General features: G+C 35.4%; 1 protein-coding gene across 1 annotated transcript; it reads right to left on the minus strand.

The window, feature by feature from the left end:
• Window positions 1–1,185: 1,185 nt before the first annotated feature.
• Window positions 1,186–22,453, minus strand: LOC309502358 (uncharacterized protein). The gene is made up of 6 exons (XM_082174745.1): window positions 22,329–22,453; window positions 7,350–7,691; window positions 6,809–7,135; window positions 6,324–6,644; window positions 5,847–6,140; window positions 1,186–1,779 (listed from the first exon to the last, which is right to left on the minus strand). Exons 1-6 carry the CDS (start codon window positions 22,375–22,377, stop codon window positions 1,688–1,690), a joined length of 1,425 nt encoding a protein of 474 aa, XP_082030871.1. The 5' UTR covers window positions 22,378–22,453; the 3' UTR covers window positions 1,186–1,687.
• Window positions 22,454–27,202: the final 4,749 nt, after the last annotated feature.

Genomic DNA, 27,202 nt, shown 5'->3' on the forward strand with positions numbered 1-27,202 from the left:
CACGCGCGCCCCCCCTCTTCAGCACCACACTGAAAGAGCACAGAATCTTGCACGTAACGTAACTCTCTCTAAACGCTGATTTCAGGTGTCCAGGTCTTAGGTCTGTGAATTAAGTTACCCTCTATCTCTTCTCTCTATATCTTTCTTTCTTTCATTTCATTTCATTCTGATCACGCTATGTTTTATGTTGTGTTTCGGTTAAATGTTTGTTTGTTTGCATTTTTACGTACGTTTATATTTGTAGTTTATATAATCTCTAGTGTGTGCCATTTTATTAATAAACCCATTTATACTTTTAATTGTCTCTGTGTTTGAAAACCCACCTTATAAAGTCAATGAAATTTAAAGCTACAAGCTCGATATAAACTACATTTAGTAGTTCTTAATTCAGAAACTCAGTAAGTTTGATATTCGTGGCCAGAAGATAAAACTTTCTCGGAGTTTGAAAAGGGATGCCCCCTTCTTAACTGTAATGATCTTACATTTATTCGCTGGACGAATTGAATGGTGATCAGACAGTTACAGAACAAGGTAATCTCGATCATTGATAAAATAAATGTACATGCGACTTATGAATTATGACCATGAGTCATAATTATTAATATTTCCAAAATTCCCTATTCTTGAGCTAATTCACATTTACCCCGAGTCGTTTACGTTACATCCTTTAAGATTAATGGTTAAAGAAGACATTTTGTACTCAAAGTCTCCCCAGAACTGAGGCAGCTCTCCTTAGAAGGTTGAGATTTCTGTGATTAAAAATGTACAAATAGAGTCATTAGAAATGTTATTTTACAGGCTTATTACACAAAACACTATTAGACGGGAATACATGCAATCAGGACAAAATATTCCTATCCCTCCTAAAGCTAAGGAGGTGAACTTCAAAAAAATTGTGAAGCAAATATTGAAAATTTAGAGCGGAAATGTAATTAGGTTTGGTATTTTTCTGGAAAACAAAGAGTTTTGAGTTTGTTTTTAATTTCTTGTTATGTCATAAAGTTTTTCATTCATAAGTGCAGATGGTTTAAATCTAAACACAACTTTAACCAGTGGATGAATGAGGTTAAACTCTTGTGCAAATATTTAAAATTTGTTGAAAGCCCTTAAATTGATTTCTCTTTTGGATACGTATAAATTAATTAAAAAAGCCCCTTTTGATTTACTAATCAGAAACAATCAAAAAAATCAATCAAAAACTTTATTGACAAAGGCAAGCAAATCCAGATGACAGATGAACAGCAGTAGTAAAGTGAGATCTGTGTCTTATTTGAGAGAAATGTTTAGTCAGTAAAAGAGCTTCAGTATTAGAGAGTCTGATCTGACCAATAATAACAATACAAGACATGTGAGACTTTAAGTGTGATTAGAAGTCATTTTTAAATTCCCCAATCAAATATGAATTACTAGATCAGTAAAAAATAAGTATTTACACTGACAAACACTTTGAGCACTAATGAGTTAATGAGAAAATATGTTGCTGTTTGTTCTCAAATTATGTTCTAGGATGGAAATAAGCCTCCTGGAAATAAACATACAGTAAATGCCAGCATATAAAGCCATTACAAATAAACGAAGATTAATAAATGACAAAAACATTTTTTTTGTAATAATAGAAATGACACCATTAGGTTTCTGATGTGTGAATATGTGCTTGATCTCGTTCAGCTCTTCTGGATCTGATGTCTTAAACCAGAAGAATGACAGTAGCCACGCCCACCAGAGCAGAGAGGACCAATCGGATCACAGCTTCAGTAGGACCACAACAGTGGACAGAGTCTGAGGAATAAAAGCATCAAACTGAGATCAGATCAGTTCAAAATTAAAAATAAATAATTACAAAAGCACAAACTAAATTTTAATTGGTAAGATGAATCTGAGCTTAGTAACTGGTCTACAGTATTTTATCCTACATTTGATTTACCCCATTACAATAGTCCCTTTACAGTTAAAAAGGTTTACAATTCTAAATAAGGCACATCTAATCTAATGTCCAACAACAAATATTTTAGCATATATATATTTGATGTACTTTTATTATGTCTTTCAATTCAAACACATTTAACACAATTATACAAATGGACAATTCCTTTAAAGACAATATTTTCCCCAGATAAATATTCCTTATTTTTCATTCTACTTTTTTTTCTTTTGTGATAATACCCACCAACACATAGCCTAAAAAAACACATAATTAGAACAATAACCAATAAGTACAAAGTTATACACTTTTACATATGACATTTTTTTTAATAATTATATATCTATCTATCTATCTATCTATCTATCTATCTATCTATATATATATATATATATATATATATATATATATATTAATACAAATTAAACATTCACACCAAACTCTTAATGACACATAATTTAATAACCTAATAAGTTATTAAATTAATATTTTTAAATATCAAATATTCAATATTAAATAAGTAAATAAATAAAATAACAAATAACTAGAATTAAAAGGGAGGGAGGGTTATATAAAAATGTAGGCTAATATGTATTTATTTATTTTATGGAATATTCTTTGACTTTAGTTGCACATATCTTTTCAAAATGTATACTTAATTTCATGTTATCCTCTTCATACTTTATAAATTAAATCTAACCAATCATTTAAAACTGGGGATTCTTGCTTTCTCCAAAAAAATTATTCTTGCATTAAAAGCTGCAATTCTCAGCATTCTAAATAAGTATAAGTCATCTTTATTAAGTAGCATAGGTCCTATACCCAAAACTATATTTTGTGTCTTTATTATATTTGGATTCTTAAAAAAAAATCTTCTCTGAATTAGGCTACTTCTGTTCAAATGTATTTAATATTTTAAGTATAAAATATATGAGTGCAATGTGCTATAAGTTCACTTATACAACATCCTAAAAAAGAAATTATTATAATCAGAAGATATTTCAGTTTTTTTAATTTTTAATTTTTAAATGTAAAATTAAAAAATTAATTTTTCCAAGCAAAATGTATATTTTAGTCCGAATTATTGCGCTCCTCTTTGGCGCGCATGCGCACAGCAGCGCTCGTTCTTTGTGAAGTTTAGCAGCAAAATGGAAATATTTGTATGACTTTCTAACGTTTACAGAAGGAGAATATACCTGTGAAATGTAAGTTTTGCACTGAGAAAAATAAAAACATGTAAACATATACGCTGTTTGATGGTGGATCGATTTGATCCATGATCGACCTCTAGGGCTACGTTTACACGTGGCTGGTTATTTTCATAACCGAACATTTCACCTCTCCGTTTTCAAAAATAATATTGTGCACACCTGGGGCCTGTTTCAATAAGGAGGTTCAACCAACTCTGAGTTAAAACTTGAACTCTGAGTTGACTTACCCTGAGATGGAAAACTCTTGAGTTTTCGGTTTCAGAACAGCTGAAATGAGTTAGTTCAATCAACTCTGAGTTGACTGACTCTGAGTTAAGCGCGTGCACCACAACTATAAAAAGCCATTATCAATGGAGCAAAGATATTACGAGTCACCATGGCAACAGCGCCAGACAAAAAGAGGTCTTCATATTTCTTCACATTTTAATTACTGTTATACAGTGATGGGTGTAATTAATTACCAAGTAATCTAAATACTGTAATTTAATTAAAGGGATTACTCTTAATTCTTCTGTAATTTAAAGTTTAATCTGATGTAATTGTATTAGACTATAGAACAATTCTGTATAGGCTATTTAACATACATTTTTAAAAGTTATATTTTTAATGTAACCTTCTCCCTCTACACACTTTGGTCAATTCAAGAATAATTCATGCAATTGTTTATTTGAAAGCATTAAAAGTGCTGTTTGTCTCTCCTTGTATTGTTCAAGTGTTTAAGGTTGACATGGGATTTAGTAATTAGTAATAAGTAGACCAATAATTTCTAAAGATAGTCATTATTACATTAATCTAATTACACTGTTGAAGATGTCATTTGTAGTTAGTAATACAAGTAACTTGCCCAACTGTTATAATATCAGAGGTGAAACTGGAAGAACAGTATGTTATTCAACCTAATTTTAATTTTCATGTAGGTGCAATCCTGCAGGCATTAAAAGAACATGGCAGCAGCTGAAATGTTAATATAAAAACATAATTCAGTCAAGTAAGGCTTGAGCATAGTATGGGTGTAGGCTACCTGACTTTACAAACATTTGACATATTAAATAACTAAAGCATCCAGTGTCTAGCAGTGCAGCAGCATTTTTGGCTGAGGGAATTCCTGGACGGACTTCAGAGCCAGTCCCAAAGATCCAAGGGCCTTCATAAAATGTAAGAGGTTTACATATGTGTTATTTTTTATATAGGCTATTTTTGAGATTTCCATTTATTTTACTTTGGGTTAGGATTTTTGTTGGTCCCAATAGATTCTGATGGTAATATCTGTCTTTTGGAGCCTCCTGTCCCAACAGAACCCCAGGCAGTTGTAAGTCGCCTACCCAATACACCAGACATTATGACAAATAGTGTTATAAAGTGTACTCAACCAAATGCTCATCACATGGGGATAAAGAGTTTCTGCTGCCACAGAGAGGCCTACAGAGGTAATGTTAATATTATGTGTCTACACATCAAACAATCTACACATTCAGATTTTTTTCACATTTTTATGTGGAGTAGCCTATAGAATCTAAGTTTAAATCTAAGTATAAACGGGTATTCTTATCTCTCCCCGCGCCCCCAGAGTGTGGAAGAACAGCAGGAGGACGGTCCATCAACTTCTGGTGCACAGATCAACACAGTTCAGTGATTTCCAGTAAATGCCACAGTTTAATTCTGTAGAATTTGTTTAGAACTACATTATGTAACTCTAATCTACTACTGTGTTTTCAGTTGCCAGTAAAGGAGTTATATAGACTTCATCTTATTTAAAAAAAAAAATATATATATATATATTTTATTTATTAATAAAAGATTAATTTTATTAATAAAAATGTACTGAAAGAATGAATGAGGTGTTTAAACACCACTTCCACTTTAAAAAGGGGAGGAGACCGAAAGAAACTCTGGGTTTACTGAAGAAAACCTGCTCCCGACCAGGTTAGGTTCACAGAGTAAGTTACCATGGTAACTGACTCGGAGTATAAGTTACCTCTCTTTCAGAAACGGGCTTGACTTACTCTGCTTTCTCAGGTTTAACATACCTCCCATTCTGAAACAGAAAACTCAGAGTTTCCCTCATTTTAGGGTTAACATACTCAGAGTTTTCACTTAACCTCCTTTCTGAAACAGGCCCCTGTCAGTTTTCAGAAAAGTGTTTGTTTACACGAACCTGTGTATATATGCCATCAAGAGCATGCTAAACCTGTAGGTGGCAGTGTAACGAGAAGCTCAAGCCCACCTTAGCCAATCAGAATCCCGAAAATAGCTACAACAGATAAATCACTTCCTTTTCCTATAGGTCACACTTTTGACGGAGCTTCAAGTTTTGTCGCATACTGTGACGTCGGCTGCCTAAAACTCTGTTAAAATCTCCACTCTGGCCGGAGTTTTTAGAAAGAATTGTTTTCAGAGGCGAATTCTCCGTTTGCGTGTAAACGAACGGCACAAACGAAGGGAAATGTCTCTGTTTTTCAAAATAACCATGTACGTGTAAACGGGGCCTAGGCCTGCTTCAGAAACGCATGCACACACAATTATCCAGACTAGATCAACCTGGATCAAATTAGTGGGATTGCGTGAACTTCAATTACCTTTTATGAAACTGCTTTATCCCCAACTTATTTGTTAGGTTCATTCAAGTCAGGTGTTGGAGTTTAATCCCTGCTTTTCTTAGCATATTTTATGGAACAACCCTCAGCTCAGTTAATAAACGCTAATATCAGCCGTACCTGAACATGTGTGACAGAGTTGAGTGATGTTGAGATGTTGAGTCTGGTTGCTGATGGGATTGTTCAGCACACAGATGTAGGAGTTTTTATCCTGATATTCCACTTCCAGAGGGAGAGAGAGACTCATGCTGAGATCAGACTCACTGATGCTGGACAATAAACTGTTTCCTTTGTACCAGGAGAGAGTCACATGACCCACATTCACAGCTGAACACACCAATGAACATGATGATGATGATGATGAAGATGAAGATGAAGAACAGTCTTTGCTGATGACAGGAACAGGCAGACGAGCTGGAAAACATGAGAGAGAAAAGATAAATTAGAACAAATCTAATCAACAATCTTCTTTCGGTTGAGTCAGTGTTTATATGATCTATCATCTCAAACTATAAAATGATTCAACAATTAATAAATATGAAAATAGTTGTTAAAAACAAGAATATTTGAAGGACATGAGAAATGATCTCTACTCACCAGAGACAGAAACTCTGAAAGCTTTTAATGAGAAACTTTCTGAAAACCAAAACCCTTTCATGATCCGTAGTTTATAAACTCCAGCATGTTCAGTTGTGATGTTTGTGATGGTCAGAGATCCAGTTTGATTGTTCAGCTTCAGTCTGTCTCTGAATCTCCCAAGATAATCATCATATACAGTGATTCTCTCTGCCTTTACATTAATTTCAGCTATTAAAATATTTTCATCTCCAAACATCCACCGAATCCAATCATAACCTTTCATTTCAGTGAGATTAGAGTTTACAGTGAGTGATTCTCCCTCCTTCACTGATATTTCAACTGTATCAACAAACAGAAACAGAGTTTGTATCTGAGATATTGATATTGATATGTCAAATTAACAATAATATAAAACAAAAACAGAAATGAAGCAAAATGGTGTTTGGATTAATATTGTTTCATTTGATTAAAACATAAAATGGTAAAACAAATATTTAACCTACCTAAGACAGCGAGAAAGACATTACTGATCGAACCATACAGGTCTCGTCTATAAACTCCAGCATGTTCAGTTGTGATGTTTGTGATGGTCAGAGATCCAGTTTGATTGTTCAGCTTCAGTCTGTCTCTGAATCTCCCATCAAGAACATCATCATATACAGTGATTCTGTCGTCCTCTTTATTGATTTCAGCTATTAAAGCTTCAGACCACCAACTAGTCTTATCTTCAGTTCCAAACCACCACTCAATCGCTCTATCACCTTTTATTTCAGTGAGATCAGAGTTTAGAGTGACTGATTCTCCCTCCTTCACTGACACTGACGTCTCTCCTGTAAAACCAACAACACACACACACACACAGAACACACACAACCAGGGTTTGTCAGATTAATACTGTGAAATCACTTAATAATGTTTTACTAAATAGTTTGAAATGTCAGTTTGAAATAATATCATAAAACAAACAAAAAGAAACAAAATGGTGTATGAATTAATTTAAATGTTGTCATTAAATAAAGGTGAAACAAATGTGTTTAACCTCACCATCGATGCCAATATTGATCTTTCTCTTTCTCACACCGTTGATCTGTAGAGAATAATGTCCAATCTGTTCAGTGATGTTTATGATGGTCAGAGATGCAGATCGTATGTTCAGCTTCAGTCTGTCTCTGAATCTCCCATCAAGAACATCAGCATATACAGTGATTCTGTCGTCTCGTTTATTGATTTCAGCTATTAAAGTGTCTTCATACTTCCACTGAATCACATCATCATCCTTTATTTCATTAAGATCAGAGTTTAGAGTGAATGATTCTCCCTTCATCATAATCTTCACTTTATCTTCATCACCAAACACACCATCTTCATCTTCATCACCAAACACACCTGAAGAACAGAGTTTTTCACAGATTAAAGCTTTAAAATCACTTGATGTTGGTTTGATGAAGCTTCACTGAAATACTTTTAATCGTTTAAATGTGATGTTAATAATATTCTGCAGGAACACAAAGACAAAAGATGATGAATTAAAAGAGAAATAGATTTACATTATTTTCAGGAGGTGCATAAAGACAAAAGTTTAATGTCAGACACCTGGGTTGCTTGACTTAATCTTCTTTGAATCTCATCCTCTATGCCTCAAAATGTAAAACACAGTGTACAGAACTTTCTCAGTTTATATATTGGAACCTAGATGTAACATTTTATAAATTTGTAATATAACAACTGAAATAATTTTAATCATTTAAATGTGATGTTAGGTAGTTAGTTTAGCTTTATTATCCCCCATGGGGCAATTTAGTTTACAGCCAGCAGTCACATACAACGTACCATCAACACAAAACAAAGAACACATAATAAAATAATACATTAAATATACTCATTCATTTAAAAGACTAATCGCTCTGGGGATCATGGACTTTTTTAACCTGTTGGTGTTACACAGTGGAACATTATAACGACGCCAAGAAGGAAGCAGTAAAAACTCTTGGCACAAGGGGTGAGAAGGGTCAGCAATGATAGCCTTAGCCTTCCTCACACATCTGACCCTGTACACCTCGCTTAGGTCATTTAAGGCAATTCCAGCAATTTTACTACACACTTAATAATATTGTTAAAATTGATGTTAATAATATTCTGCAGCAATACAAAGACAAAAAATGACAAATGAAATAGAGTAGAAATAGATTTATATATGATACCAAAACTAAATAAAAAGACACTTTAACTTTAATGTTGTAACAAGTTCTAGGTTGAATTTACTGTTGCTGTATAAACTCATGATGTGGTTCTTTTCTGTCTTTAGTAGATTTCTTAAACGTTATTGTGGATTTACTAACATTTGTGAAATGGAATAAAGACACAGAAAAGAAGCACAGCGTGTGCAAACTGGTATATCCATATATCTTTAGTAGATGTTAGTAAATGTTAGTGCTGTCCTGTAACAGTGAATGTTAATCCTCTCTGACTAATTTAACCAGTCATTTATTACATGGAACCAGAACTGAAGCCATAAAAACACATTTAAAAGAAACACAAACAGAAAAAAAAACAATCTCAAAACATTCAGTGCTTTCAGTCCACAAATATGAAAAGACAAACTCTTCAAAACTGGTTCAGGAATAAAATGACAGATGATCTGATGTGAAGCTGCTCTGTAGTGAAATGACGTGAAACTCCACCAACATCTAAAATAACTGCACATCTATAAGTGTTAATGCATGAACATCTAGCTCTTTATTCCTGATAATTCACACTCTGACCTTTATCACTTTGAGCTCCAGTGTGCCTCAACTTCTTGTCATTTTCAAGCATAGTAAACACTGACCCATGACGTGTTAAAAGTGTTAAAGTGTTCTTTGATATGTTCCTATGATTAATATTCCACCACTATGGATTACACCACTGCTGTGACACTCTAAATGCTCACTTTATTCAGAGTAAACACTGCATTAGTGAGACGCTCAAACAAAAACACTGAAACGGTGCAACAGTTTCTCACATGTCTCAGACGAGCTGCTAAAGACTGTGACCTCAGAGCTGACTAAGATAATCAGTTATGAGATACCATTGTGAGCAAATGCTTGGATTCAAGGCGGGCAAATAAAGCAATAATTTGAGAGCAGAATCCAATTCCAGCTCCAGACGAGCTCCTTCAAGCTACGAATGGCTCAACTGTGTTCAGTAATCTTGATCTGAACTGCAGCTTACAGCACAGTCCAGAGGAATCACAACATTTGCTGTATATAATAGTACATAATCGATACAAGCATGTCGTCATTCAGACTAAAAACATACATTTATATTGTAATATTCATATAATTTAGTAGCATGCATTTATGATTATCAAAATTTGGAATTATTATTAATATAATAGCAATGATACAAAATGTTTTGAAGATAAAACATTTGAAGGTAAATTCACGAGTGTGATGCATTCATTATATTTGTTTCATAGTAAATGTCATATGTCATATAACTTTGCTTATATTTTTTTTTAAGGAATATCACCAGCAGACATTAACTTTCCCATTAAGAGCCAATATTTGACCCCTTAAATTGATTTCCAGGGGCATTTTTTTCTAACTATGTTCTAACCATTTATTTTTCTAACCATGCATTTAAACTGCAATTACAACACCATAAATAATGTTATGAGATTAATGATTTATAATTAATAAAGAAAAAATTAGATGCTAAAAAATAATAAATTATATATTTTTAATTATGCCAATAGGTGGCGCCAAATCATCGTCTTAATGTAGGAGTCATAGAAGCATTCATTCAACTGATTTGTTCAAAACGGCAGATTCGTTCTGGAACTAAGCAACTAGGTCACTGAATCACACACACACACACAAAACGAATTTGTTCAGATACGCATAACTCTTTCTGTGGCTTGTTTGGAACTATTGTCATTGGAGAAATAGAGCAAAAACAGAGAATATTTGGAATATTGGTCTAAAATGTCACATCACAATATTCACTCTTTGTTTACTGAACTGTTTTATAAAATCATTATCACATTTGCAATCGCGCCAATATTCTGGAAATATTTTTTATATGTTATAATTATAAAAATAACTCATACTAGGGCAATTTTTTCCACCACATTTTTAATTTTGGGTGCATATTAATTCTGCTGGCATTTTGCCCCCAACCCCCTGATAACATCTGACCCTGCTTTAAGAGAAACATAAAACACGACAAAACATTAACAGTTTTCTATGTTGTTTTTCGTCATTGGAAAGAACGACATATTTGGCTTATCATTTGAATATTGACAACATTAAGCTACATTTGAAAACATAATTATGTATAAAGAGGCATGCTATTTTTACCAATATTCTCTCTAGATTTAACGATAGTCAAATTAACTATAACAAACAGGTTAAACAAGCCATAGCTTACTTTTAGACGTGGTGAATGAAGTTCGACTGTTCGAGGTTGTGATGGTCGTCCGATATCCCTTGCCAGTTATTATGCGTACAGCAAATCTTCTTGTATGAATATGGTCAATTTCTAGTGTTTATATCCAAAAAGAAACGATGCTGGGAGATGTTTTTGTATTTAGCGCGCTCACCGCGATGTATGTTTTTTCTGGGCTTGTACAGCGTCACGTAATCGGGCAGAATCTGATGACTGGCGTCAATGGTTCCGTTGCTTTCATTTTGTTCATCAATTGATGTTGCGATGATTTATATAAAAATGTAAATCAAGTCATTCTCGAGTCATACAGTTCAAGTCAAGTCAAGTCTCGAGTCATTGGATCTCAAGTCAAAGTCAAGTCGAGTCATTTTCTTAATTTAGTCAAGCAAGTCTCAAGTCCTTAAATTTGCGACTCGAGTCAAGTCATGTGACTCGAGTCCCCCATCTCTGGTAAGCGTGAGGTATATGTTCCATTTTAAACATAAGCAACATGTTTTTCTACCTTACAATTAAAGTGATAGTTCACTTTGAAATTCATTTTTGGTATGTTTTAGCTTACCTCAAGGGCATCCAAGATGTAGGTGTCTTTTTTTCCGCAGTAGTTTCAATTTTGATATTTTTAGGAGCATGCACAGAGTCCAAATTAAAACAATTCCCCGTCAGCCAAATTAAACAATTCCCCATCGTAAGTACACATTGATGGCCTAAGACACGAAACGAGCGGTTTGTGTGAGAAAACAAACAGTATTTATATCGTTTTTACCGCTTATACACAGCCATGTCGAAGTGATCTGATCTGACGTGTACGCAGACTGGTGCATAGATATACACACTAGATGTCGCCTTAAAGACATTCGTTCCAATGAACTGCCGTAGACAAGGCGACATCTAGTGTGTATATATCTATGCACCAGTCTGCGTACACGTCAGATCAGATCACTTGGACTCGGCTGTGTATAAGAGGTAAAAACGATATAAATACTGTTCGTTTTCTCACACAAACCGCTCGTTTCGTGTCTTAGGCCATCAATGTGTACTTACGATGGGGAATTGTTTAATTTGGACGATGGGGAATTGTTTTAATTTGGACTCTGTGCATGCTCTTTGAGACAGTGACCATAGACCTGCATTATATGACTGACAGACAAGAACGGTTTGACCTAAAAATATCAAAATTGAACCTACTGCGGAAAAAAAGACACCTACATCTTGGATGCCCTTGAGGTAAGCTAAAACATACCAAAAAGTAATTTCAAAGTGAACTATCCCTTTAAGTTGTAAGTCCCTCAGTGGTGTATATAAGCTCAATCTCATAGTGTAGCACCCAGAGAAACACAAAGGCATTAGGGGGAGAGAGGAAAGAGAAATGGGGAACAGAGAAATTTAGGATGAAGACCTCTCCCGTAACCTTTCTCTTCTATGCCTGTTTCTCTCGTATGTCTGACACATGTATATAAAATAATAAATAAGAGATCTCTTGGCGAAATAACTGGTGTAGCTTCCATGATTCAACCATAACTGGGAAAAGCTTAATTTTAAAATCTACAGATACCCCTCCTCTCCATAAAACCTTGAAAGATCAGCCTGTGAGGAACAGTAAGACTTAAGACACTGAAGTACCTTTGATGCCCAAGTCAGAAAAGGATGACAGGATGATCTGAGGCCTCATTTAATAACCGTTGCATAGTAAAACAAGGCGTTGTAAGCTCCATATATGGTTATTTTGTGGAGGAGATGCCTGTGCGCACAATCTTCCGGGATTTATAAAGTGAATTCTGCGCAGGTTCTGGCGTACGAACGGTTTTATAAGTCTGAATATTTTTTGCCGTACGCCATTTTTGGCTTTCGGGCGCACATACACTTTTAGTAAGGATCCTACGCACAGTTTTATAAACGAGACCCCTGGTGTTCATTTACCGCTAGAGTGCCAAAAGTTACATAGTGCAGCTTTAACGTTCATGTTTTTGTCCTTCAAAAGACTATAATAGATAAAACACAAAGCTGAGACTAGTGATATATTCATGCGCATGCGTGTCAGTCAGCACGGCATCGCTTGTCAAGTTCAGTCCATTTAAAATAAAATTTTGGCCACTTATGAAAAGACAAACTCTTTAAAACTGCTTCAGTGATAAAATGACAGATGAGCTGATGTGAAGCTGCTCTGTAGTAAAATGAAATGAAACTCCACCAACTAACTCCACAAATAACTTTATGTGTTGATGCATGTAATGGCAGAAAACACAACATTTTTCAAGAGCAAGTAATAAATAATACATAATACAGCCAAAATGTACGTCCTTTTTTCTTTTCTCTGTCATTTTATCTGGCCAGCAACAGAAAACGATAGCTGTTTATGAGTTAGGTTCATAGGTTCACCAAGCGGTCATATTATAATTATTAGATTATCTTGCGTCCTCCACATAGTATTTTAGGTTTCGTCTGGGACAGAACATAAGAGACCATGTAGATCTACAATATTAGCCTAATATTAGTTCACACATAGGCTTATCACCATGTTAATTGTAACAATTTTTTTTTTTTTTGTCATGACACTTTACTTTACTTTACTTTACTACTTTTTATTGTCAGACAAGTCTGAAATTTTTTACATTTTCTCTGAATGCATATAAATCCTCCTAAAGACAATTGTCAAGAACTGATCCTTCTTTAGACAAGTGTAACTGAACATGTCACAACAGCCCCCCAGATAGCATGTAGTAATCGGCCCGAGCTCGGCTGCCCCACGGCGCCTGCGGCTCAGACTCGGCATCGGCGTTGGTTAACCGGGCCGACTGTGGCCCGCAGCTCACTCTGGCAAATGCATTTTTGTTATTGCTGTACAGCACTGGGCCGATTCATGCTCGCCGTATCTGGCTGTAGAGATCCGGGCCACTTCTGGAAATGACTCGGCTTAAGTTCATTCAATGGTTTTAATGAAGCAATAATTAACACAAAAATTATTTTAAAATTGACATAAATTCCTGAACGTATCTGATAATATCTATTCGTCGAATGTCGTGAACTTGTCCAAAACAAAATATCTGCGGTAAAACTTAAATTAAACTATACTAATAACTATACTAATAATAATAATATAGTGTCGTTTTGCACAGCATTCTTTAATATTTATATAATAACTATACTACTAATAATAATAATATAGTGTCGTTTTGCACAGCATTCTTTAATATTTATATAACCATAGCAAAACCATTTTTTTTTTTGTAATGAACCATGCAGATCCAGAGCCCGTTGCTATTAGACATTCTCTGGCAGATCATTATTTACAATTTTAGACGTCTGCGCGCTCAGGTGACATCATCATCCCTCGCACAGTAGTGGGAGGGGTCTTATTGTACCTGTGGTGATCACAATAGGCTTGTTTGAGATGCGCCTTGCCTCGCCTGGAATGTACGCGAGAGTAGGCGGCTGCAGTGAGAGGAGGAGTGAAAAAAGCGCAGGCAAGCCGGACAGTTCTCTCTTCTCGCAGTGGATCTGACACCTGGGAGATCAAAGATGGATATCGCGGGATTCACGCTCGTGCACAGTGTTGCTAATAAACTGGATGGAATTTAAGTTCTGTTGCTTTTATATGAAAATAAATATAATGAACAAGACACCCAAAGTACTTATTTAATTCCATTCCAAATACATGTTTATCAATCTTTTTTTCTTTAATACAGACATAGGCCTATGTGTTTTTTTTGTTTGTTTTTTTTGTTGTTGTTTTTTTATAAAAAAAAATTACATTGCATAACCCAAAGAGATCGCACTTTCAGATAGTTTGGGACATATACACATAAAACATGATATCAGAGTTTTAAAATCAAACAGTTTAAAAGAGAACAATAGGCTACATCACGGTTGTTTAAACCAATGAGCATTAAGCTGTGTCGTCAGTAAGTCGTTTCCCATCGTGCTTTTGATCAGCGCAGTCAGTGGAGAGCAACTGCGCTCGACTGCAGAATCCGACACGTCCGACTTGCGGTCGCGAGAGTTTTTTGACATACGTCAGCATGACATCAGAGCAAGGCGGACCGCACTCGGACACATTTCTAACCGGCATGCATCTCGCGCTGATCACCGGTGATCGATTCTGCGCAGATTTTGCTCATCTCAAACAAGCCTAATGTTTTTGCAGTTTGGACGAAAAAAAACAAACAAAAAAACAATGGATTATTTAGCAAGACATACGAAAATGGATATCTAAGAAAAAATGGGTAAGCATCGATGCGCTTTTATTTTCTAGTATTTTATGTAACGTTAGCAGACGCTCTGAAAGGGAAGTTAACAGCACACGTGAGACTGCATAGCTAACCACATAACAGTTACAGCTGCTAGCGCAATTACTTGCATAGAAATCCTCCTACCACCTAAATCACCTAAGTGATAGCAGATGTGCTCATTAATACCATACAAACGGTACAGTTTTTTTTAATTTTTTTTTTTTATTGTTCTTCCAATCCAATGGCCATATGCAGATAATGTTGTCATTCATTGGTTTTTAAAAGCGGTTTCAAAGTAACTCGGTTAAATGCCATATTCAAATAGCCTAGCCATTTGAGAATGAGGAGATGTCGTCACGACACAGCGCCCCGCCCTCAGAGACCGTGTCATCCTCCCCTTTCCGCCATTTTGGGAGGATACCCGCCAGCACCGTTCATTGTTTGTATTGGTAGTAGAGGAGGTTGTCGCACTATTTTAGAATGCCTGGAAAACACTGCTGTGTAAAAAACTGCTCCAGTGTCTCACACGATTGTCGTGGAAACTGTAGGAACCATGTGTTACAGTTTTTTCATATTTTAAAATTTAAAAGTAAAAAAAAAAAATCATTTTTGTTTGGCATTGGTAGTAAGTTTCTCCCTGTAAGGACCCTTTTCTTTTGTCGCATTCTTCTCCATTTCTTCTTAATTTTCTCGTAATTTAAATTATAATTCATCGAGCCGTCTTTTCTGCTCCGTCTCTGTATTGCTCTTGCACTGTTGCCCCTGGCAACCGATAGCGTATCCTCCCAAAATGGTGGACGGGCTCAATTCGTCACGTGACAGCAAGCTACCTATGAGTATGTCCTCATTCTCAATAGCATTTAGCTGAGCTCGAACAATGCACGGCAAATTTCAAATCTTGCATAATGAATGACGTATTTCCGTAGCCTATACTGATTGGACGACGGTCATTAAATGGACGATAAAGGTGTACACGCCATACATGGATTTCTCGGTGACGTCATCACTGCAATGCATGCACACGCAACCAGGAGGCAGAAAAGACCTTCGTACCAGAGTAACGTTAAAGGGTTTAGGGTAGGCTAGTAGCATAGTGGTGGTGTTGTCGCTAAGTCAAAATGCTAATTATCTTGTTAGACTAAGTTAAGTCAAGTCAAGTCAAGTTTATTTGTATAGCGCTTTTCACAATACAGATTGTATCAAAGCAGCTTCACAGTATTAAATTAAAATAATACAACAAAGTTTGTTTCAAGAGGAATTTATTGATTGATAAAATTAAATTAAATATCCCCAAAATATCCCCAACTGAGCAAGCCAAAGGCAACAGTGGCAAGGAACCGAAAAACTTCATCAAGTGACCTAATGGTGTCCTAAAACTCCATCAGGTGACCTAATGGAGAAAAAAAAACCTTGGGAGAACCCAGGCTCAGTCGGGGGCCAGTTCTCCTCTGGCATTTATGAGCTAGAGGCCGGATTGTAGTTTGAACTGTAGGATTATATGAATGCCTGGCTGAAGAGATGCGACTTTAATCTAGTTTTAAACTGGGAGAGCGAGTCTGAGCAACGAACAGTATCAGGAAGACTATTCCAGAGTTTTGGAGCCAAATGTGAGAATGCTCTCCCTCCTTTGGTGGTTCTGGATATCCTAGGTATGACCAAAAGCCTTGAATTTAGTGATCTTAAAGAGCGCGATGGATTATAGGGTGATAGAAGATCCGTTAAATAGACTGGAGCTAAGCCGTTTAGGGCTTTATAGGTCAGTAGCAATACCTTGTAATTAATACGGAACTTTATAGGTAACCAATGCAGTGATGATAAAATCGGTGTTATATGATCATATTTTCTTGATCTCGTAAGAACTCTAGCGGCGGCATTTTGGACTAACTGTAGCTTGTTTATTGAGGATGCAGGACAACCAGCTAGTAAAGCATTACAGTAATCCAGTCTCGAGGTCATGAATGCATGAACTAACTTTTCTGCATCAGAAACTGATAGCATATTACGTAGCTTAGCAATGTTTCTAAGGTGGAAAAATGCTGTTTTTGTAACATATGAAATATGATTTTCAAAAGACAGGTTGCAATCGAGTATAACACCCAGGTCTTTTACTGTAGAGGATAAAGTAACAGGACATCCTATGATGTTAAAGTTTTATTGTGCGAGGTTTTGTGGGCGGTTTTTTGAACCGATAAGTATTACCTCTGTCTTGTCTGGATTTAATAAAAGAAAATTACGGGTCATCCAATCTTTTATATCTTTAACACACTCTGTCAATTTGGAAAATTTAGCGTTTTCATCCGGCCGTGATATTTGAGTGTCATCAGCATAACAATGGAAACTAATTCCATGTTTCCTTATAATATTTCCAAGTGGCATCATATATATTGAAAATAACAGAGGGCCTAATACAGATCCCTGCGGCACTCCATAGTTTACTGGAGTTATGGTCGATTTTTCTCCATTTAAATAGACAAAATGGTAGCGGTCAGATAGGTATGATTTGAACCAGCTTAATGCTTGTCCTTGAACACCAGTATAATTTTGTAGTCGATCTAAGAGTAATGTATGATCTATAGTATCGAACGCAGCACTAAGATCAAGTAAAACTAGTATTGAAATACAGCCTTGGTCAGAAGCTAAAAGTAAATCATTTGTGATTTTAACGAGCGCAGTTTCAGTGCTATGATGCGGTCTGAATCCAGACTGAAACTTTTCATAGATATCATTTTGTTGCAAGAAAGAGCCCAGTTGAGCGGACACCACTTTTTCTAATATTTTAGACATAAATGGAAGATTTGAAATGGGTCTATAATTTGCTAGATTATTATGATCTAATTGTGGTTTCTTAATGAGAGGTTTTATAACTGCCAGTTTAAATGTTCTTGGAACATGACCTAAAGATAAAGACGAGTTAATAATATTGAGGAGAGGATCTTCCACTACAGGTAACACTTCTTTCAGTAGTTTAGTTGGTATAGGATCTAATAAACATGTTGTTGTTTTAGATGAAGTGATAAGTTTATTTAACTCTTTTTGTTCTATAGTTGTAAAGCACTGTAATTGTTCTTTCGGGGTGATAATTGAAGCTGAATTATAAGGCGCGATTGAAGATTGAACGTTTACAATTGTGGTTCTGATGCTTTCTATTTTCTCAGTGAAGAAGTTCATGAAATCATTACTACTGAACTGTAACGGGATATTTTGTTCGGGTGACGTCTGTTTATTTGTTAGTCTAGCCACGGTGTTAAATAAAAACCTTGGATTGTTTTGGTTGTTTTCTATTAGTTTGCGTAATGTAACAGCCAGTGTTAGCAGTGCATCATCTATAGAGCCTGAATTTGCTTTTATATAAGTTAACCTTGTTTACGTTACATTACGACCTGCAACATTTCATGACTTCACACATGTACGTGGCGATAATATTAAAAAACTTACTCTCAGCAATGGTGAGATCTTGCCGGATCCCTACGCAATACATGACGATCTTTGGATTGTGGATGACAAGTGGCCAGCAATTGTATGGCCTGATATATATAATTATTTTATTCGAAATCCATGTATACACTACTGTTCAAAAGTTTGGGGTTGGTAAGATATTTATGTTTTTGAAAGCAGTCTCTTGTGCTAAAAAATTCTGTAAAACAGGAATATTATGAAATATTATTGGAACATACATTTTAAAATGCATTCAAAAAGAAAACGTGTAATTTATCAAAGCTGAATTTTCAGCATCATTACTCCAGTCTTCAGTGTCACATGATCCTTCACAAATCATTCTAATATGATGATTTGATGCTCAAGAAACATTTCTGATAATTATCAATGTTGAAAACAGTTGTGCTGCTTCTTATTTTTGTGACATATTTTATTTAGGATTCTTTGATGAATAGAAAATTCAAAAGAACGGCATTTATTTGAATGTTTTCTTGTAGTATACTATCACACTTGGTATACTAAATGTCAAATTTGCGATCTAAATAGCTGTTTGAAAAAATAAACATGTATTTTTTTCACTGTTCATAACTGGTTGAGCAGTTAAACTCTAGTATGTGCTCATGACAGCACATAATCCATAGTCAAATCTTTGATTTACAGTAAGTAACGTTATATGTGTGCAGTCGAAATGTTGCAGGTCGTAAAGTAACGTAAACAAGGTTAACTTATATAAAAGCAAATTCGGGCTCTAGATGCTGCACTGCTAACATTGGCTATTACATTACTAACTTAGTCTAACATGATAATTCATACATGCATCACAGTATGTCCGGATTTTGATTCGTAAACAGTTGGACTTTTTACATAATGTTATATTAATATGAAACACAAACAAACAGATCCAACTCTGAAATTGCAGTTTATTATTGAGTCAACAACATATTACAAACAATGCAAAATCTACATTAATTACAATGTTCTTTTATTCTTTTATTACAGAACTCGGCCTTTTTTTGCCTCCTGGATGCGCGTGCATCCGGTATTGTTTGTATACAAGAAACCCGTGTATAGACTGGTACACCGCTAAGAGATTCAGTTTCACAAAAGTTTGACAACATTTCAACGTTGGATTTCAATCACAAAGGTAAGGTTTTTACTACTTGATGTGCTGTTGGACTCAGACTCTTGTTATTTTAAAACATTCACAATGTCAAATTGTAACAGTGATTAGTTGGCTATAACTCTGATGTCTGACTTGCAGACAGATGATGATGATCGTCCAGCATACACAAAAAGAAAGAACAGGTTTGTTTGTATTTTTTACCACAGTTGTTTTTCATATTACCGGTGTAGGGCAATTCCAACGTTATGGACGTGACATTTGCAGTCAAAACTTTAAATATAAATTCTCAGTAAATGCATTTATACCAGCCACTCAGTGAATAATACAGACCTAACTTGACAACTTAAAAAGGGTATTAAAAAGTTCATTTTTTTTTTTTTTTTTTTTTTTTTTTTTCATGGTAAAGATGACATTTGGATGGAATTGCCCTGTGGTTAACCCCAAAATGAAAAGTCTGTAACAACATCATGAGGGATTATAGAACTTTCATTTTGGGTGAACTATGTCTTGTGTATGTAAATTGTACATATATTGCATTCATCCATTATAATCTGCATGTTTTGCTATGGCACTATTTAATTTTATCCCTCATTTATCTGTTCAGGGGGAATACAAGAGACCACTCAAGTGAGAGTGATGAAGATAATGTCTTTGCCAGCAAGAGACTGAAAAAAACAGGCAGAATTCAGGATCGTTCAGAAGTTGTTGCAGCACCGCAAATACCATCTTTCTAAACTCCATCCAGGCACGCATATGGTATTACAAGTCCCAACACCTCTAGGAATAATTTAAGTCCATGTACCAGTGCAGTTGGAGATCGAGACGGCACCTGTTGCAGTTCTTCATGTGTTTGTAAGTATACACAACTTCATCATCTTTTTAAAGGCCTAATTCAACAAAAAAATAGAGTAAATAAACCATTTTAAAAACTAAAGAGTTCTGTTAAACTTAAAAGAACCCACAGTTAAGTTGTTTTAATTGAATCGTTTTTCTTTGGGTGGTTGTCCAGTGGGTAAATATTTAAGATTTAACTGACTCTATATCCTACCAAACACTATATGAAAAAAACAAGTTCAAGTTCATGTATGCTCATTTATTATTTTTGTATTTTGCAGCCCTGCTGACTGAAGTTTTTAAAGCACAAGAGGTCATTAAGCAACAACTTGTCATGGTTCTTAAAAATCAGCAAAAACAGAACAATGCTCAGTCGCAGAGTGATGAATGTTCAGACATCAGTTCGTTCAACCTTCCTTTGTCAGATTTATCTGATCTGGAAAGGCTTGAATGCATCATATGTAGGTTGCACTTATTTGATAACAATCATGTTATTTATTTTTATCAACACTGTGTTGCACAACAAAGTATAACTATCTATTTTTGACTTGTTTTCTATATACAGATGCAGTGAGGACAAATGCCCATACCAAGATGTCCACTGATAAAGAGGTGGAAAGATATATAACAAGAGGGCTACAACTTGCTCCTGACAGGAATGGAGGAAGGAAGGAAAGGGCTAAGTCTAACAACGTGCCTTGAGCAGGCTTCAAGAAGGCTTTTAAGATGTTCCTTCATACTTGTGCGCTTTTTACACAGGCACTTTTTTTTAATTAAAGTTTATTTAAAAACTGTTGTTTTAGGATATTTCTTAACTTGTGCATTATGTTTCTAATGTTCAAATGTATTTAAGTCTTTTAATTTTTTTTTAAAGATTTCTTTCTTTTCTTTTTTTTTAATTTTGCAATTTTTTAGATGCAAGTTTATTTCTTTATATTAGTGTAATTCCCTAAGTGACTTGTGTGTTTAAGTTGTTTCTTGAGATGTGCAATTTTATAAATATGTTCTTCATATTTTCTGGCCTTGGTTTATATAATTTGCAACAATTATGGGATAAATATTAAAATGTTTTAAGTTTATGTTTGCATTTTATTCAAAAGTTAGTGTACATATACGTTTTGGATTGACTTTAGCATTTTCTTTCATATCAACACAAAAGTGATTACATGGGTTATTCAAGAAACATCATAAAGGTAGTCATAATTACATGGCAAGATTGAATCGCGCCAGCTCCGGCGTGCAGTGCACATGAGTGACGGCCCGATTCCGGTTTTATTGCGGCAGTGTCGGCAAGTTAACGGCTGCCGCACCTGGGCCGATTGATTCGGACCGGAATCGGCCAGTCGGACCGGAATCGGCCGGAAACAGGCATCCGGCACGAGTGCGGCAGTCGGAAGCGGGCCGACGGGTAAGTCTCCGGCAGGTGAGAATCTAACCGGACCTGGCCCGAATGTATTTTGCTATCTGGGCCACGACAACTCTCGCTCCATAATCAAAGTTATTATTTTCTCTTTAATACAGTCATTAATACATTAGTCATGACAAATTTTCCCGTCAAGTTTGTTTTTATAAATCACAACGTATGCGTCGGATGTGGCGTAGCCTCTTTCAGGGCATGTTTTGTGCGTACGCAACGGTTATAAATGAGGCCCCAGAACTTTTGGTTTTACCCCATTTGCGTTTGAATTGTTTTACTACTTACAGTTATTTAAGTATATATCATTATATTATTTACAACACACAGCTTTGTTTTTAATGATAGGCTATTTTCAGGGGGAAAACCCTGAGATCCGGTCCTGACTAGCGTATTTCTAACTGAGTTTAGACCTGAATTCAAACTTGATCTCACAGTAAAATCACAGCTCAATTATTTTTATATGAGAATAACAGTTATTGTTAAATCTTCTGTCTAATTTAACCTGTAATTTATTACATGGTACCAGAAGAGAAACAACCAAAGTCATATTTAAAACTCACCATCCAGACGCCAGAAACACAGACAGAAGAAAACAGTGCAAAACATCATCAACGCTTTCAGTCCACAAATATGAAAAGACAAACTCTTCAAAACTGCTTCAGTAATAAAATAACAGATGATCTGATGTGAAGCTGCTCTGTAGTGAAAGGAAGTGAAACTCCACCCACATCTCATGTAACTGCACCAGAGTTTTTCAGAGCCGTTAAATATTTGTATCAGTAAGATTTTTAATGTTTTTAAAATAAGTAATCTCTCCTGCTCACCAAGGCTGCATTTATTTGATTAAAAAAAATTTATATATATTATGACAGTTTAAAATAACTATTTTCTATTTTAATATAAAATAATATAATATATAAAGTAATTTATTCCTGTGATCAAAGCTGAATTTTCAGAATTACTCCAGTCTTCAGTGTCACATGATCCTTCAGAAATCATTCTAATATAATGATTTGATCAAGAAACATTCATTATTATCAATGTTGAAAACGGTTGTATCATTTTTTTTTTTCAGGATTCTTTGATGAATAGAAAGTTCAAAATAACAGTGTCTATTTGAAATATGATCTTTTGTAACATTATAAATGTCTTTACTGTAACTTTTGATCAATTGAATTCATCCTTGATGAATAAAAGTATTGATTTATTTTAATTAATAAACAATAAATTAAATAATAAATTTAAAAACATTAAAAATCTTACCGATCCAAAACTTTTGACTGGTAGTGTATATACACATATATACACACACACATTGTTCTTGAAACTTTGTCAATAAAGCCCTTTGAATTTAATAAAATGTTATGTTTAATTTTGGAGGGAAGGGGGACTGCTCCCAATAAGGTATAATACAGTTACAGTTTTTACTGTATATATTTTTCTCGTGCTTCTATGGTCATAATTACTAACATCCTAATGTTCTGTTCAAATACATTCACATAAACTTGCACAACAAGTGAATATCAATTAAAGCTGCTCAGTTTAAGTCAAGAAAGAAGTTTGGTGAACAGTACAAAATATACAAGTCAACCAATTGCATTCAACAAAACATTTAATTATATATTATAACTAGGGAGAGGGTAGGTAAGTTTTCCTTGAATGGTCTGTCCTCAAAGAAACTCGTTCGACTTCCTACGGGGAGAGAAAGATGGCAGAAAGCAGGCCAGAAGAGGAATACAAGTGTTCACAGTAGCATTACATTCTGCCACCGATGCTGTAGGATGATCTGGAGACCTGGTGGTGAATCGAGAATCAGTCAAATGCTTATCCATACATTGATAACAAAAGCATTCAAACTCCACACTATAAGTAATGCTATAGTTACTTGGATTTTTGCGTGAGTGCATTCCCCTGCCAGAAGCAGAGCGTTTCATAGGCCCATACACATTGAAAGCCTGTGTTTCCTAAACATTTTCATGAGGTTGAGATTACAGGAGTGAGAGTAGGGGAGAGCGGGGCACAAAGTAACGCTTTTTGACTTTCTCAGTTTGTGTAAATCTACTTATGGTTCAGAGTATTTATTTTTTCCCACATTAATTTCCCACATGTCTAGTACAATTATGTGTTTTTGTTTTATTAATACACTATCTACTTTTTTCTTGATATACCCCGAAAGAATGGAAGTGAAATGTGACAACATGCCCCATAGGTGGGGTACATTGTAACATGTGTGGGGCACATTGTAACATAACATATGACAGCTTAAAATGTTATCTGATCTAATAAAAAAAACGTACAAAACAAACTAAAATATTTTCTAAATAAAATACAATTAAAAAACTTTTTCATATAAAATAATGGCAATTTTTAATAATTAAATATAAACTAATTTTTGAGTTTTGACTACGAACACATGAAAACACAGCTATACAACATAGTTCAAAACAAATAAATAATTAGTAATTTCTGAACATTGACTCTCAGTCTTTATTCACCTTTTTCTCACGTTTTCTCAATAAAATTAATAAAAGTATAGAATATAATAGCATATTTCTAATAGGGGCACATTGTAACGCAGTGTGACAACATGCCCCCGCCTGCACAACTGGGATTTAAACCCTGCTAGTGTCTTCTGCTAGTTAGCGAAGCATTAAATAACTATCTCAACTGTTAAATAACATCTTGGGGATTAAAATAATATCAGATTTGTCTTATTTTAAATAAACACAAAAAATAGAGATGAAAAATTAACTTAAGTAAGAAATTTACTTTTGCTATGGTTTAATAAATGTCTATGGATATCTTCCCAAAAAAAAAAAAAAAAAAAATTTGCGGAATTTTTTTTTTCTATATAGTGTTGATATGGCAACTAGTAAATACACAAAGTTTCGTCATCCAAGCATGTGCGGAAGTATTTAAAACAAGCGTGTTACAACTAGCCCCGCGTTAGGTTGTGCCCCGCGCTCCCCTACACACCTACAGTTTTACTAACTCACTCTGATAGGCACATACAGGCAGAAGGTTTACATACACCAAACACGACGTAACTGTGACTAAGGCCCTGTTTACACGAGAACGCTCGCGACGGCGACTGCGTTTTTGGGGCTTAAAAACGCAAAAAAGTGAAACCACCATCCAGAGTGGAAATCTTAAAAACGCTCCACCGTCGCGTTTCCGTCTAAACTGTAAAAACGCAAAAGTCTGCTAGACAGTGAAGGCACCGATCAGTGCTTCATATTGCCACCTAGCCGCCTGGAGTGCATACTACATTGAATTTCACACACTTTTGCGTCACCGTATGCACGCAGATTTCCCCCCCATAACGCTCGTCTAAACGCAGAATAAAAAGTGATCACTTTTGCGTTTTCTCTTCAGATCGTTTCCGTGTAAACGTAGCCTAATGCCGAGTTCAGACTGCACGATTTTAGCCCTGATTTTGGCTCGCCGACAGGTTTTGAGAAATCGCAGACAAATGCCCGAAATCACAGGCAAATTGGTGCTCGTTCACGCGAGTGACAATCAAGCAGTGTGAAAGAGCAAAGACGCGATCTGAGAGAATCGCCGACGAGTCGCAGACGCCCGTGAGATATTTGGCATGCTAAATATCTGGACCTGTCGGCGATTCAAAATCCTGCTGTGTGAAAGTGTTCTAACTGAAAACTACATCGGCGATGATCGACAGCCAATGAGAGAGCAAGATACAGAGCAGCGGGGAGTTCGGGGAGGAGTTATAGGCCACAATATCAGTATTTTAATAGATATATTTACAATTATATAAAACAGAAACAAAGCACAAACATTTGCTTGACCAGCAGCAACAGCAGCACATTGCAAAATTATTTCTTTACCCCCAACTCTCTTTGCATATCACACAGTCCTTGGTCCCCTTGTCTTCCCAGCCATTTCCTCATGCATATGTTTTTCTTTTTCTCCTTTTCGCTGCAAATCAATGCACAGACAATTTGGATCACAAGCTTCTTGCAGGCTATCATTTTTAATAACAATTTCGGTCTACGCACGCGGGATTGCATGCGGGTGAACACACCAGCAACTGAATGTTACCCCAGATAGTCACGCAGTGTGAAAAGAACAGTGACCCGACTACTTTGAAAATCGTGCAGTCTTAACTCGGTTTAAGAACAGACAAAGACTGACTGAACTGAAGGAACATAAATACTAACACTGATGAACACTGATTAACTGAACACAGGTGATGTAGATGATGATGATAACGATGAACTAAACCCAGGTGATATAGATGAACTGATAATGAAGACACGTGACATAATCAACCGGCTACACATGGAATGATGATTTTGATTGTGACTTGGATACCAGAAAGTCTCTGTGAGCTTTTATTACGTTTTACACATAAACATTGAGATGATTTAAGTATTGTCAGAATACATTGACATAAATTATGAAGACACAGTTCAGATTTTTACAGACGCATCAAAAGATCAGACTGGTAAAACAGGGGTAGCAGTACACATTTTAAAGTATAATGTAAATATTAAAAAAAGGACAACAGATCATCTGGCCATTTTTACAGCAGAAATGGTAGCAATAATTCTGGCTTTACAATGGGTGGAAGAAGTAAAACCAAAAAAGGTGATTATATGTTCAGACTCAATGTCCTCACTAGAATGCATTCAGAGTGGGAAATCTACATGTAGACAGGATCTACTAGATGAAATTAATCAAATAAATTTTATAATAAATCAACAAAGCATAAGCGTAGGATTTATATGGGTTCCTGCACACAGGGGAGTGAAGGGTAACGAGAAGGCAGACATGCTGGCAAAGGAAGCAGTTACATTAGAACTGGTTGAAATCGATATTAAATTAAGTAGGTCAGAAATTAAAAGTATTATTAAGAATAAAGTTAATAGAAAGTGGCAGGAGAGATGGGATAAAGAAGGAAAAGGCAGACATTTGTATAATATAAACAAAGAGGTTATAGCTAGGAAAATCAGTGGATTGGAAAGACAGGAGGCAACATGGTTTTCCAGACTGAGGATGGGACATACAAGTTTAAATAGTGGATTGCACATAATAGGGAAACATCAGACTGGACTATGCATAAATTGTGGAGTAGTAGAAAATGTAAAACATATACTTATAGATTGTACACAATACACCAGAGAAAGGGAGAATATGAAGAGAGCACTAGACAGAGAGTTAACCATGGGAAATTTATTGAGTGTAAACAGCACACAGTCCACAGTTAGGGCGGTTATTAATTATCTTAAAGAAAGCCAACTAGCAAGAAGAATTTAGTTATTTATTTATTTATTTATATAATTAATATTATTATTTCAAGGTTGAGGAGTTATAAGAGTGGAAGCTGGAGGAGCTGAACACACAGCGCCAGCTGAAGCTTTTTTTTTTTTTTTTTTCTTTTTTTTTTATAAAGACATCCCCTATGCGATCA

Source organism: Leuciscus leuciscus (assembly GCF_965113295.1).
Source record: "Leuciscus leuciscus genome assembly, chromosome: 7".
Taxonomy (NCBI): Eukaryota; Metazoa; Chordata; class Actinopteri; order Cypriniformes; family Leuciscidae; genus Leuciscus; species Leuciscus leuciscus.

Coding starts and splice junctions, on each gene's coding strand:
- LOC309502358 (XM_082174745.1), bottom strand. CDS start 22,377: ATGATGTTTTGCACTGTTTTCTTCTGTCTGTGTTTCTGGCGTCTGGAT. Junction 7,136..7,349: donor GATCAATATTGGCATCGATG/GTGAGGTTAAAC, acceptor TTGGTTTTACAG/GAGAGACGTCAGTGTCAGTG. Junction 1,780..5,846: donor ACTCTGTCACACATGTTCAG/GTACGGCTGATA, acceptor TTTATTCCTCAG/ACTCTGTCCACTGTTGTGGT.